Here is a 15,978-nt window from a genome sequence, read left to right as displayed (position 1 = left end):
GAGTCGTGAGAATTCTATGGAAACATAGCTACTGTCTACAGAACCTAAAAAGTGATTCACATCATGCGTGCAACAAGCCAGGAGAATGACAACTCAGAAAGCACCATTTTGTCTCATCTTTTCTCATCCCTGTTGTTGTGGACTCCACCTGCTGTTAAGATGATCAAAGTGCTTGCATTTTCATTAAAAGAGATTTTAGTTCTGAAGCTTTTACTGAATCTATGTACAATTTTAGATATTGTGTTGTTTTAGGAAAGGGTTGGGCTCAACCCTTTGAAAGTTTAATACACTGTCTCTTAATTATAAAGTTAATAATGAAAACTTAATTATTACGGCCATACTGTCAAGCAGAAATCCTGAGTAGGCTTTCAGCTAAAATTCTGATCAGTTTGTAATGATCGTCATTTTGTGGTAATGTTTTTTTTTATGCTGAAAATGCGTAGATTTTTTTGCAGCTTGTATATGATTGCAAAAGGCGCTTGTGAATTTTTAACAATGTGTTTATTGTATGCATTTTGCATGACTCCTGTTTGCCTGATTGTTTAAACAGTTTTGTACTTGTGGTTTAAGTACTGCACAATGCTTGTGAGAAGTTAAATAAAACTGTAATTTGCCAGAATCGCAAAATATTTCTTTTGTGTAAGACTTGTGCAAACAGCCTTGGGCAACTATATGCTAGTCACACATAGCACATATATGATTAGCAAACAGTTGCATATGGGCTGTTTGCAAAAGTCTTACACAAAAGAAATCCTGACAGATTACTGTTTAATTTTCAATCGCTCACAAGCATTGTGAAATAGTAAAAAAAGATTACATAGAGTCTCATTAACATTTTAAATCAGGAATTAAAAAAAATATATAGCAATGATTTTTTTAAGTTTGTGTATGAATTTTGACTTCATTGTCATTACAAAATTGTTTAGATTTATACAGCTACATTACTTGGGAGTTAGTTTTATACATATTTTACATAGTGAAAATGTTTGTTCATCTTTTACATAGTGCCATTATTCTAATTTATCTGATTTATTTATTCAATTCATTCATTTTCCTTCAGATTAGTCCCTTATTTATCAGGGGTTGCCACAGCAGAATGAACCACCAACTATTCCGGAATACTTTAAGCAGTGAAACACCCATACACTTTCTCATTCACACACACACACACACACACACACACACACACACACACACACACACACACACAATGGCCAATTTACTTTATTTAATTCATCTAAGAGTCTTTGATCTGTGGGGGAAACCAAAGCACCGGGAGGAAACCCACACCAACTCTGCAAATTCCACACAGAAATGCCAACTAGCCCATTCGGGACTTGAACCAATGATCTTTTTGCTGTGATAAGACAGTATTAACCACTTAGCCACTGTGCCACCCATTATGCATTACATTTCTTCTGTTAAATAAGTGTATCAATAAATGAATAATACATTTTTAATTGTGAACTGATACATTTACAATGCCATGTGAATTGCAAAAACTGTAGCTGTTTTTATGTGGTTCTTTGGTATAAATAATTAAATGAGATCAAATATTTTATATTACCGATATACAATTTGTTTGTACTTAGAGACACATACAAAAAATATAAAATTGTTTTAGAAGCAACCATAAATCCACAATTTGCCACACAAAGCCAACATTTTACGCATGCTTTAAGGGGCAGAATAAAAGACAATAATACCTTTATCTACCCTAATACATATCATACACTGTAACCCAATAAGTAACTCAAACCATTTGAGGAAACTGATTGCAACAAACCAGTTAAGTTCAAAAACGAATCTGTGAACTTAATCCATTTGGATAAAAGGATCAATTTGAGCACAGCAAAACCTAATAAATGAAGAGAACTCAAACCAACCAAATACTGTAAAACCCAATACGTTTAGGCAAGTTAAACCATTTAAAGAAACCCAATGCTACAAACCATTTGAGTAAAAAAAAACTAATATATATGAGAACTGTGAACTTACTTCATTTAAGTTGAAGTAATGAGGTATTTAATTAACTTCAATGCTGAGTTTAAAACTCTTCAAATGAGTAGAATTTACTTTCAGTAAATTTTGAGTTAACTACACTCATTTTATTTGATAAAGTTGACTGTTGGGTTTTACAGTATTTGTGGCCACTATGAAAACAACCATAGATATTTTTGTTCTGCATAAAATATTCTTAAATGTTTACATTTTAATATTTCATTGAATACACATTTATAGGCACACTTGCAATATACAAAAACACCATCAATGATTTAATAATATTTAAATTAATAATTAGCTGAGCATGAAATGATGGTGAATGAAAGAATAGACCAATTGGGAATTACTGAAAGTCTAATCTTGGCTACAGCTGTAATCATGCAGGATACATAACAGCAACCAACTAAACCAACTGAAAATATCTCTCTAAGTTAGCAGCTTTCCATTATTTTTATTTATGTTTTTGAATTGCATTACGGGACCTGGATCTTTCTTCGGAAAAAGAAAGTTTTAAAAACATATGGAAATCTGCTACTATACAAATGTTTTTAGTTAAGTCAGTTGCTGTTTTTCAGAAAATGTGATTTTATTACCATTTATAACTATCTAAAAATATACTTTATCATTACATTAAATTACACTTTAATTTTAGTTTAAATTGAGATATTGTCTGGGAGTTGAATTGTAGAGTTGATTTTCCATTATGCAATACACAACCATAAATAAATGAAACCTTGTGAATCACAAAACATTGAATTTTTTAATTAACATTTTTTTTTACAGAGTATTTGTGGCCACTGTATGAAACAACCACAAATATTTTTGTTCTGCAAACTTAAATGTTTACATATCAATATTTCATTAAATACACATTTTATGCAACACTTAACAATAAGGATACACAATTAATGATTAACAAATTTGTAAATTAATAGTTAATTTAGCATGAAACCAATGCTGAATGAAAGAATGGATCAATCAGAAATTACTGAAGGACCAACTTAACTATACTGAAATACTTTCATTTGTTACCATGTTAATTAACAACAAACGGTCTGCTGCATAAGTGTTGTTACAAAATTAATTAACTTGTTCTGCATTAATCTTATTAAAGCCACATTAAGTCCTGACATATGCCTAGATGGACAGCATCACATTTGATTTCTAGGGAGAATGGTGCAAAAGTGTGTAATGTGTATGTCATTTAATGATTTTACTAACTTGAAGAATGAAATATTAGGAATGAATAAACACCGTAATAAATGTATTGTTCACTGTTGATTTTAGTAAATGCATTAGCATTAACAATTGAAAAGTGTTAACATTTATATCAAAATAAAAATTCTTACTGAGTATTTACTTTTCAGACATAGTAATTACAAAAATAACTTAAAAACAATTTTAATGTCTTAATTAGTAATTCATTTGAAGCAGCAACACAAATGACATGTTGAAACCTAGGATAAATGGTTCAGAATACATGAATGTAATTACATATTTAATACACGACTCATTTTTAGATGATAACCTCTACTCAGCAGATCCTTCAAAATTGCTCAAGGTTTCCTGAGCAATACTCAGGCGGTCCAGACGAGCCTGTAGGTCTCTACGCCTTCTGCTGACGTCTGTGTCCTCAAACAGGAGCTCGCTCACTTTCACCCCTTTCAGTAAACTCAACATGTCTGCAGTTAGGAGTTTAGCAGTCTGCTTCAGCATGAAAAATAATATCATCATGGGCAGTTGGTCAGCCATCCGTTGCACTACTATCTGAAATAAAAACCTCAAATTACTTCCATACACCCCAAATTTTGCAGCCCGTTCAATGTCTGAACAAACAAAAGCTTAATTATTTACTGACAGCTAGAAAAATGTACCTCGTAATACGCCTCCAGCATGTCACTGTACTTGCTTTTCTTGTCAAAGACAGGTAACTCATCTATTGAAAATGTCTCACTATCTGGGATCTCATTCAAGGCCTTTAAGAAAATGGGATCTTGAGTGAAGATCATTCTTTCCATTTTAAATTGCTCTGAGATCCTCTGCTCTGCCTTTGCTTGCTGGCTTGACTGAATGTTGTCAATTTTGTCCTGAAGTTTCAGGTGAGGAATATATTTTTTAAAAAGGTAACTTTCATTGTTGCAGATTTATTTACATCTAAACAGGAGCAATATTTACCTTAGTGATACTTTGAAGATTGGGATAATTCTGAAAACAAGTTTCGACAACCTCAGTGAAATGGTCAAGTATGATGCCTTTAGGTAAAGTACAAACAGTACATCAAAAACAGCAAACAGCCATAAATGTAGAGCAAATATAATAAAAACATTAAAACATTCCAGGCATCATTCATTTTTCACATAGCTAAGTGCTAAAATCCAACTGCCTCAGGAGTTAAATTTGAGTGAAACATGGCCTTACAGCTTTATCAAAAATTATATTTTAAACATATTTAACAAATCCTAGACATATTTCAATACAATATTTCATACATACCATATACAGTGCATCCGAAAAGTATTCATATTGCTGGGGGGCATGTGGCATGGGGTGAGTGAGCGAGCGACATATGCGAAGAGCGGTGGGGGTAAGTTGTGCGCGACATATCCGATGAGCAGTGGGTGTGAGTTGCACGTGACATACCTGAAGAGCGGTGGGGGTGAGTTGCGTGCGACATACCTGAAGAGCGGTGGGGGTGAGTTGCGCGTGACATATCTTAAGAGCGGTGGGGGTGAGTTACGCACGATGTACCTGAAGAGCTGGGTGGGATGCGGTGGAAAGGGGTGTGAGACTTATTTAGGGACCGAGCAGGAGATGTGCGATTTTCGGGAGATTATCATTCATTTGCGGGCATCCGGGAGTCTCTATGCATTTGCGGGATATTCCCGCAACTTTCAGGAGACTTGGGATGTTTGTGTATGGATGCACCAGCCCTGCCAGCACCTATCTATTTAAAGTCCCGGGTTGACTGCATTTCAAAGCACAAACCAAGCACAAAGACAAAGAAATTGTCTGTAGACCTCCAAGACAGAATTGCCTCGAGCTCTAAAAAGTTCCAATGAGCACAGTGGCCTCCATCATCTGTGAGCGGAAGATGTTTGAAACCATCAGGACTCTTACTAGAGCTGGCTGGCCATCTAAGCTGAGTGACCGGGGGAGAAGGGCCTTAGTCAGGGAGGTGATCATTAACCCGATGGCCACTCTGTCTGAGCTCCAGCGTTCTTCTGTTGAGAGAGGAGAATCATACTAAAGGACAACCATCTGTGCAGCAATCCACCAATCAGGCCTGTATGGTAGAGTTGCCAGACGGAAGCCACTCACTGGTTGGAATTTGCCAAAAGGCATCTAAAGAACCCTCGGACCATAAGAAACAACGTTCTCTGGTCTGATGAGACTAAAATTTAACTTTAGAGTGAATGCCAGGCATTACATTTTGAGAAAACCAGGCACCGCTCATCACCAGAGTGAAGCATGCTGGTGGCAGCTTCATGCTGTAGGGATTTTTTCAGCAGCAGAAACTGGAAGACTAGTCAGGATAGAGGGAAAGATGAATGCAGCAATGTACAGAGACATCCTGAATGAAAACCTGCTTCAGAGTGCTCTTGATCTCAGACTGGGGCAAAGGTTTATCTTCCAGCAGGACAATGACCCAATGCACTCTGCCAAAATATCAATGGAGTGGCTTCACAACAACTCGATGAATGTCCTTGAGTGGCACGGCCAGAGCCCAGATCTTAATCCTATTGAACATCTCTGGAAAGATCTGAAAATGGCTGTACATCGTCGCTTCCCATCCAACCTGATAGAGCTTGAGAGGTACTGCAAAGAGGAATGGGCGAAAATTCCCAAAGACAGGTGTGCCAAGCTTGTGGCATCATATTTAAAAAGACTTGAGACTGTAACTGCTGCCAAAGGTGCATCAACAAAGTATTGAGCAATGAATACTTATGTACATGTGATTTTTAGTTTTTTTATTATTATTATTTTAAATAAATTTGCAACACACTCAAAAAATCTTTTTTTTACATTGTCTTTATGGGGTATTGTGTGTGGAATTTTGAGAAAATAAATTAATTTAATTAACAATTTTGGAATAAGGCTGTAAAAATGTGGAAAAAGTAAAGTGCTAAAAATACTTTCTGAATGCACTGTATTGCCATTGATCTAATACATGAAGATTATTGTGTCTCAATAATAAAATAGATGTATGTACAACTATTCTGTATTCTTTATAAAGTATGTATAATCATCTTGATAAATGTAGCCTTCTTTAGTTGAAAAATAGTATTATGAAGAATATACAGAAGTTGGACAATGAAACTGGAACACTGGCCAATATAGTGTTGGTGGTTTCATGGCTAAATTTGACCAGCCTGTTGGCCAATTGATTGCACATTTAACCAGTAAGAGCAGAGTGTGAAGGTTTATTTAGCAGAGTACCAGCAGCAAAAATCTTAGGCTGTGGACAATGTGAAACATAAACTTTTCTCTTATGAGTTCACCTTCACTGTCTTTCTTACATCCAGGAGATCCATGAACATGAGAGTGAAATCATCAAATCTAATTATTATTGAGCCACTTTGAGGTGTTTTGGAGGAGTGAGTATGAAGGAGTGGAGGAAAAAAGTTGTCCTCCATCAGCATCACATATAGTGACCTGGCCACTATTTTGAAAGAAGAATGGCTCAAAATTCCTTTGGCCACTGTGCAGGACTTCCCAAGTCAAATCGATGGTGTATTGGCCACAAAAAGGAGGCCCTACACTATACTAATAAATTATTGTGGTTTAAAACCAGGCATTTATGTTTCATTGTAAAACCCCTGTTTATATAAAATCTCTTTTTTTCTCTTTTTCTACCACTGACACTACTACCATCGCCATTCTAATCCCAGATCTATTACCCACGCAGAAATCAACACCACAACTTTGCTTTAGGTTGCCAGATTGAGGTTAAAAATGGTTTGAAAGATCTGGCAACTTAACAAACTTGGACTAAAAAATTGACATGATTATTCATTGATTATTCAGTGTTGACAAGTATGGTGACCAGAAAGATCTTAAACGTGAAATTACATGATGAGTTACCTTTGATGGCATTCAGTAATTTAGATGCTGGGTTCTTAAGTGTGGCCACATGGTTTTGCAAAATCACCTCAAACACTCTGTAGTTGCTGAAGCCAGGCAGTTCTCTCCCTCTGAAATTCTGGAGAACCTCTATTTTCTCTTTAGTTGATTGTTTTACTTGTTGGAGAACAATATGCATTTCTTATTAAAAGACAATACTTTTTATTAGGAACTTGTATTATGTTTTTTATTATTTGAAAATACACTAACAGGACTTCTTTGTTTCATTAAGATGATCATTCCACATATTGAATTCCTCCCGAAGCAGCACAAACAAATTTTTCTCAGCCATCTTTTCTCCTGATGATAATAACTTGATTCGTCCATTAAACTTTGTTAAGATCTGCACAAAAAATATTGATTAAACACAGCCAAGAGAGAGTTGTTGGACAATTAAATGATTAACTATTTATTAAAACACATGATCCTTCAGATGTTTTTTTTTTAAAATGTGGTCAGAGACTCAGCTCCTTGTGTAGTTTGCCAAGTCATTACACCAGGATGAAATATTAATATTAAATGTCTTTGTGATGAATTGTGTGCCTCAAAGCGATGGATAGTACCACAAAGCGATGTTTAGAAGCAGAGATCTAGATCTAGAAGTACATACACCTGCAGTATATGAACTTAATTAAATGGATACCTAGCCAGCAGTTGTTTTGTTGGTGAATTACAGTGCCTTGCATTTTTGTAGACTGTCTTGAATCAGTGTAGACTAATAAATAAAACAGACTTTTTTAATTGTTAAAGACAAGAATGCTGCTGCATTCTGGATCATTTGAAGAGGCTTTTAATGGTGTTGGTTGGTAGGTCAACCAAAAGACCATTGCAATAGTCAAACCTGGACAGGTCAAGAGCTTGGACAAGCAATTGGGCAGCATCTTCTGATAGAAAAAGTCTAATCTTTCTGATGTTATTTAGAGATGAATGGGCAATTGTGGCAAAATGCTGTTAATTTTACCTGTTCATCAAGAACCATTCTTATAGTTGGTTCCTGAAACAAGTTACTTAGTTGGAGGGTAAAATTCTGGTTAATATTTGGGCTAGATGGGATTACCAGCAGTTCTATTTTGGAGAGATTGGTTTGAAGATGGTAGTCCTTCAACCAGCAAGAAATGTCCAACATGCTGATATCCAAGCAGCAATCATCAGATCATCCATTTGGAATGAGAGGTAGACTAGCAAAAATACATAGGAAAATACATGTTTCTAAATAACAAACATAAGTGATGATATAAATAGAGAAGAGAAGCAGTCCAAGCACAGGCACCCCAGTGGCAAGATCATGCAGCTCCAATACTTCACCTCTTCGAGAATCTCTGAAAGACCAATCTGAAAGGAAAGAGCTGAACCTCAGAGTGTGGTTCCTGAGATGCCTATTGCTTGAGGATTGCCAAGTGAATTTTATGGTTCACTATATTAAAAGCAGTATATACTGTAAATCCAGCAAGATGAGCAATTAGGAGATCTCTAGGAGTGGTTCTTGATGACTTTATGAATTTATGAATAAATTTAACACCATATTGCCACAACTGCCTGTTCATGCAGATTTGCTCTAAAAAACATCAGAAAGATTAAACCTTTCCTATCAGAACATGCTGCCCAACTGCTTGTCCAAGCTTTTGTAACTCATGGAGCGCTTGGATGCAGCTCTTGCAAGTTTCAGAACTTCCACAACTGTGAAATGATCAGTCGTAGTGGAGTGCCCACTTTTAAAACCAAACTGGTTAGTGTCCAGACGACTGGTTTAAAAAGGCAGATACTTATTGAAGACAACATATTCTAGTCTTTCTAAAAAAAAATGTCGGGAGAGACATTAGTCTGGTATTGCCCAAGATACCTGTTTTTTTATTTTATTTTATTTGTTTATTTTTTATTATATTTTTTTAACAGTGGCGTTAAATTACTATAGTGAAAAGAATAATGTGGGTAAGCTGTCCAGGGGCCTTTCCTGGGTCGGGAAGGGTCAGAAGTGCCAGGGCAATATACAGTACCATATACATGGAGCATGAAACATTCTTATTTATGATGAAAGATTGGTTTGAATGTATCTCATCTTCAATTTAACAAAGTTCCTTTAACAGCTTAAGCATTCATTTAGTTGTTCAGTCATAAATGAGATGAAAAGAATCTTTAAATGTAAGAGCTATGAGGAGACAGCAGATGAGCACTGAACACTGTCAAGCACATCCATTGAAAATTTGATATGTAACACACTTTACATTTTGTCTCAATCTGGCAGTGTAAATTATTGATTGCTGTGAACTTAAATGCTGTGAATATAAAATGATATGACAGTTCACAGGAAAGGGCTAAGCTGGCTAAAACCCACAGTAACCATGCATAGGGTCAATTTAGGAACCATAGGAGAGTGCTGGACAGTGCTGGTGGCACAGATTATGGAGGTATGAGTAAAACAGAAACCCAACAGAATACAACAGAATAGCATCATACTGTATTTAAAGAGAAAGACAGGGCTCAGGAGGCTTTTGGAGGCTGCAGAATTCAAAAATCTGAAATGTGCTCCAGAGTTAAGGTAAATTAGTAACTGTGCTCTGACACATGAGGGGACTCAGGCTTTGGAGCTAAAGCAGACAGCAGAGAGTTTTTGTGTGGCAAAGCACAGTCACTTCTAATTACAATTACAACTACTATTTTTTTCCTGCTAGATGGGATAATTAAAACTTCTTACTTTAATAAGAAATTGTTTGGCCCCTTTTGAATCCTGTGGGGGTCCAGACTCACACTCTTTAAGATCATCCCTCAGGTCCCACAACTGCTTTTTTATCTGCTCACTGAGCTGTGGCAGCGATTTCTGGAAAAAAGTAGGGTAAAGATTAAAACATATTTTGGCTCATTTCCACTTGGTGGTACAGTATAGTACAGTGCAGCACTCAGTTATTTCAGTTTCCACTGTCAGAAGTTGTCAAAAGTTAACCAATTTTTGGGATCCTTATGTAAGTGTACCTAGCACAATATTACAGTACCTAAACGTTTGAGCTAGACTCACTTTAGAACACTCATTCATTTATACAGAATCACTTGCATGTGCTACAAGGGAATCAACAACACACCATTTTCTAAATACACCATAATAATACAATGATGTAGGGATGTGCAGAATGAAACTTCTGAAGCAGTGAGGTTTTTAAATCAAACTGCATTGATGGTTTGAAGTTTTTGACAGTGCACGATTTCGCCATCCGATGGTAACAATACATTTTCACATCTACTGTGTCATTCTGATTTATTCATTGGGATTTTATTGGCATTTAACATTTGTTTGTATCTTTAATACACTTATATGACATTAGCAGAATTGTGGAGTTTGTGAGTGCAGTTTTAATCATGTAAAGTTTTAATAGGGCGAGGAAGTGGCGCAGTAGGTAGTGCTGTCGCCTCACAGCAAGAAGGTTGCTGGGTCGCTAAATCGAACCTTGGCTCAGTTGGCGTTTCTGTGTGGAGTTTGCATGTTCTCCCTGCCTTCGCGTGGGTTTCCTCCGGGTGCTCCGGTTTCCCCCACAGTCCAAAGACATGCAGTACAGGTGAATTAAGTAGGCTAAATTGTCCGTAGTGTATGAGTGTGTGTGTGAATGTGTGTGTGGATGTTTCCCAGAGATTGGTTGCGGCTGGAAGGGCATCCGCTGCGTAAAAACTTGCTGGATTAGTTGGCGGTTCATTGCGCTGTGGTGACCCCGGATTAATAAAGGGACTAAGCTGACAAGAAAATGAATGAATGAATGAATAAAGTTTTAATCATTTTCAAATTTCATTGTCTTTTGTAAAATACACGGGACAATACAGACTTTTCCACTAACAATTCTAAGAACAGTCAAGTACAGTCCTAATTTTGTTTCCACAAGAGCAAAAACAGCACGGACGAATAGAAACCATTCACTGCCTGGAATTTTTAGGAATAGTTATACATGAATCGAACCGAATGGTATATTGTACATTGAAATGACCCATTTAACACTTTAACTGATGTACTGACTTAAAATGATGAATTATAAATAAAATCGTGAATGATCATATTTATATTCTATCATTACATCTACTGAGCCCATTAATGTTAATCTAACACAAAATATGAAGAGACAGTTTAATTAATACTTTTAGTAACTTACTTTAATATGGTCAACAAGGTTCTGAGTTAGTTTGTTGGCAAGACTTTTAGTTGTCGCTTTATCCTCACTCAACAGGCGTCTGCAAAGATAGGTCAATTAATAATCATGTCATTTTTAAAAATCTTCCCTGTTTTGGTTAAAGAAAACATGACAAAAATGAACGTTAATAAAGGAAGCTCTTCATGGAGCAATTTGTGGATGCAAACTTTAATAGTGTCCAGTAGAAAGTACAGCTCAAGGATATTACTATCAGTTTAGGGATGTTATGTGTGAGTAAACTATACAGGGCAAACCTGAAAAATTCATGATTCTGAAAGAACTCTTTCTCCATTTCTGTGGCCTCGTCCAGAGAAATGTCATCATCGATCTGCTGTTGTCCTCTGCACTTCACCATGACGTAACCTTTACGGAGAGGAATTACCTTGTTCTGGACAATGGCTAGAATGTTTTTCTCTGTACCTTTGTCTATGAGGTCTGGCTTGGTCAAAACAGCTGTAAAGCAGAAATATAGTTACTATGTAAAATGTATTTGCTGACACAGAATTGCATACGCTATATATATGTGTGTGTATATATATATATATATATATATATATATATATATATATATATATATATATATATATATATATATATATATATATATATATATATATATATATATATATATACACACACACACACACATACATACTGTATAATTAGGGTTATAATTGCGAATAAAGTGAGTTCAGATGTGCAGATGTGTAATCACTGGAGTTGGACCACAGCAGTTCAATAACTAAAGAGACATCCACAAAGATCGAGTCATTGGTTGTTTCTCAATATGCGTTCACACACACACTATGGACAATTTAGCTTAGCCAACTCACCTGTACAGCATGTCTTTGGAGCACCCGGAGCATGTGAACACAGGGAGAACATGAAAGCTCCACTCAGGAATGCCAACTCACCCAGCTGAGGCCCGAAAAAGCAACCCTTCTTGCTGTGAGGCAAACGTGCTACCCACTGTGCCACTGTGCAGCCCCGTGAAAGTAAACATTATTGTGATAATCTTAATAGAGGCATAAGGCTGTTTGTTTACCAAAATTTGTATTAAAATCTGTTTTATTTGTATTGTGCAAAGTATATTTGTAAGGTTTTTGTGCAAATTATATATATTGAATAGGGTAAAAACAATAAATCGTTGTATGAATGCTGTAATGTTAAAATAATTTCCATAAAAAATGCGCAAAGGTCATGTGGTCCATCTGGAAGAACGTAGCATATCATTTCTCGCAAGACACGTTCTATGTTCTCACGGTCTGCCGACTTTGCCCTTCCGAGGTGACCTGGCAAGACCGGTCTTCACAAGAATGCAAGTCTATTCTCTGTGTTCTTGTAATTGAGAAACAGCCTTTGCGTCTGAAAACACATCGCTCAGTTGTGGTTTCGTCATGTTTTCATTGTCATGCCAGCTTGCTGCCATAAACAGAAGCTCGTAATACTTGTCCCACATCTGAGTTCTTCTGATTGGATTACTGCCTCGAAACTGACAATATGCAAAATGAGCACTGCTGTGGGTGAAAGTTGAAGTAGTTTTACACAGAATCTAAAAAATGTCATGAAGCGGGAGTGTTTATTAATCATCCCCATATGTCAAACTATGGGAATAAAAGTTACTGTCTCATCTTGTGTACACATAAAGTAAGTCAGTCTGTGAGTAAGTGAGTCCCTTCTTTTTAAACACACATAATATTAAACAGTTGCTGTTGTTGATCTGCTGTTATGGATGGACACAGTGCTGCATTTTCATTGGAAGAGATTTCAGGTTTCAAGCTTACTGGATCTCAAGTTTAAAACACAATTATTGTTTTTCTGTTGTTTTAGAAAATGGTTGAGCTTAATCTTCTAAGTTTAATAAATAGTTTCCTAATTATAACATTTTATTTTTCATTATTCTATTTATTTTGTACTTTTGCATTACAAAAAGCTGTTTAGTTATGAACTAATTGTGGCAAGACACTTCTTCCTGTTCAAAATAAGCAGAAAGAGAAAGCACCGGATACCAAAAGCCATGTACGTACCAAACCATGACTTCAGTGTACACTCTCAGAAATAAAGGTATGTGAGCTGTCACTAGGGTGGTACCATTACAAATGGTACACATTTGTACCTAAAAGGTCCTTATTAATACCTCAAGGATACATATTAGTACCTAAAAAGTACAGAAGTGTTTCTCTTAAAATTTGTAGGTACTAATATATACTTTTGAGGTACCAATACTGACCCTTTAAGTACAAATGTGTACCTTTTGAAAAGGTATCACCCCGGTGACAGTTTGCGTACCTTTATTTCTGAGAGTGTAGCATTAAACCCATAAAATGTATGTATAATGTTATTTAATGTTTGCGTGTGTGTTTATATACAGGTGTTCTGTATTACATTACCAATAGTTCTTTTGCCCTCAGGATCTACTTCTTGTGCAAGTTTTAATGCTTCTGTTGTTGCGATGTCAATGTTACAAGGGACCACAACCAGGTTAATAGTCTCTTGCATCACAATAAACTTGATTATCAGTTTTTTTATCTACAGGATACAAAAAACAAGACAGAACGTGTTACTGTATAAATATGATCCTAAATGGCTTGAAAATAATGTTGTAATGCTCACCTGGTTTGCAATATCATCTGGTTGTCCTGCTACTGGGACTCGCGCAATTCCAGGTAAATCGATCAATGTGAGATTACACACATCGGGTGACATGACTTCTAAAGTGATGAGCTCATCACAGATTCCTACCCCATTACCAGCTAGCTCATCCTGGGCTGTAACACACATCAGTTTTTGAATTATTTTAGGACTGTCAATAGTTAAAAAATTATTCATCATTTCATTATACAAGCCCAGTGTATAACACTCTGGTGGATTTAATCCACGTATGGGGATTTCGTTCAGAAAGCCAATCATCTGAAAGAGTATGTAAATGGGTCAATGAAAAGCGTCAGCTTGCGCACCTGTTGCTTGTTGCAATCAATTCAGCATAAAAGCAAAGCTAAGCAAGAAGACACTAACCTTTTTAAGCTGAAGAGACTGATACCTACAGCTATGGAACAATCATTATGGCGATGCAATATAGCATTTCCATTCCCCTTGAGGAACAAGGGTTACTTTAGTAACCAGAGCGTTCCCCTTCGGATGGAGAACTTCAATGCTATAAGTGGATTTAATCCACGTATGGGGAAATCATAAAACGTCATAATGACTGCACCTTACCTTCGCCTCCGATGAGAGAATAGCCAGGCATAGCGAAAGCGCACGTGCATCACAAGGAGGTGCGGTCTTCCAACGTGATCCCAGGCCCTTACTTATCCCACATCAAAGAAGATTTACAGATTTAGATATATTTTTCGGGAGCCGCAAGTGTCTAGATAATTTCTAGGAATTTAAATTCGACAGTATGTTGGGATAGCGTGCAGTCCCAACTGGGAGGACGCTGCGGAGGCCACCTGCTACTTAAATGGGGAGATATGATGGCAAAATATACGAACTAGCCCTGAGAAGGGGGAGAACGCATATAATAAGATGGTTAGCGGAGAGGGAAGACACGGTCCGCCTGTGAGGGGGGACTGCACCATGGCTGAATAAGCATATGGGATCACCTAGTGGGGATCACGTAGAGCGAGCACCTATACCCAAAACGCGGGCTGACCAGTGGGCAGACCTACAACGTAATGAGTCAGCGATTGACTACTCCGCTGAGTCAGTGCTGGGGGCCTCACCTAAGCGGGGAACTTTACTGACAGAGTGAATAAGCGCACGTATCTCTGTGTTAGGGAGAATGTCACAGCAAGCACATTTCAACACCTTAACTGAGTTGTTTCCTCAATCACCAAGGGTTACCTAATACCCTTGAGGAAACCGGCTCCACTCACAGATTGTAAAACCTTGCAAATGCATTAGGTGTCGCCCAGCTCGCCCTGGCTCTGGTAAGCGAGGGAGATGGCATCCACTATCCAGTGGTCCAACCTCTGTTTCGATATGGCACTTCCCTGCTGCCGACCACCATAACAGACAAAGAGCTGCTCAGATGATCTACAGCTCTGAGTGCGGTCCAGATAAATTCACAAAGCGCGAACTGGACAAAGTAATGAAAGAGCTGGGTCTGCCTCCTCCGGGGGCAGTGCTTGCAGGCTCACTACCTGGTCTTTAAACGATGTGCTAGGAACCTTGGGCACATATCCAGGGCGTGGTCTCAGGACCACACATGGAGGTTCCAAAGATCGGGGTGAGGGTGCCAGATGGTGCCCTGTCCCTGAGAGAGTAGCTCCTCTCTCAAATGGATCTGCCGGGGGAGGGCTATCGCGAGGAGGGGGAGCTCTGACATCCAGGTCCGGTTGGGCCAGAGGGGCGCAACTAGCAAAACCTGCTCCTCGTCCCTCCTGACCTTGCACAGTAACTGCGCGAGCAGGCTCACTGGGGGAAACGTAAATTTGCGCATGCCCCGAGGCCACCTGTGGGCCAGTGCATCTGTGCCAAGAGAGCCCTTGGTCAGGGAAAAGAAGCCCATAGCCAGCCTGGTGTAAGGGGTGGTTATTTTTTTCTCAAAAAGTGGACCTTTTTGCAGTTATACGCCTCAGTTTCTATTTAACTATGAGATGTAAATACTGCATTTTAGTGACTTTTTTGCTGGATTAGCTAGTCAGATGTTATCATAACCATACTTTTTGATGTACTAAAAATATTT

General features: G+C 37.5%; 1 protein-coding gene across 3 annotated transcripts in view; it reads right to left on the bottom strand.

Annotated features, from left to right (window-relative positions):
- Nucleotides 1-1,442: 1,442 nt before the first annotated feature.
- mxg (myxovirus (influenza virus) resistance G) overlaps nt 1,443-15,978 on the bottom strand; it is a 29,453-nt gene continuing 14,917 nt past the window's right edge. For 2 of the 3 annotated variants that reach the window (XM_009297890.4, XM_073941830.1), the window contains 10 exons: nt 13,905-14,059; nt 13,682-13,820; nt 11,546-11,744; nt 11,253-11,331; nt 9,818-9,940; nt 7,336-7,468; nt 7,087-7,242; nt 4,180-4,256; nt 3,879-4,091; nt 1,443-3,771 (listed from right to left, as the gene is read on the bottom strand). In XM_009297890.4, coding sequence (XP_009296165.2) covers nt 3,535-3,771; nt 3,879-4,091; nt 4,180-4,256; nt 7,087-7,242; nt 7,336-7,468; nt 9,818-9,940; nt 11,253-11,331; nt 11,546-11,744; nt 13,682-13,820; nt 13,905-14,059 — 1,511 coding nt within the window. In that variant the 3' untranslated portion in view covers nt 1,443-3,534. 3 annotated transcript variants of the gene reach the window in all.

The sequence above is a fragment of the Danio rerio genome, chromosome 25 (genome assembly GCF_049306965.1).
Source record: "Danio rerio strain Tuebingen ecotype United States chromosome 25, GRCz12tu, whole genome shotgun sequence".
Taxonomy (NCBI): domain Eukaryota; kingdom Metazoa; phylum Chordata; class Actinopteri; order Cypriniformes; family Danionidae; genus Danio; species Danio rerio.
Note: the sequence above shows the minus strand (reverse complement) of the source record. Positions and strands in the feature narration are given on the sequence as shown.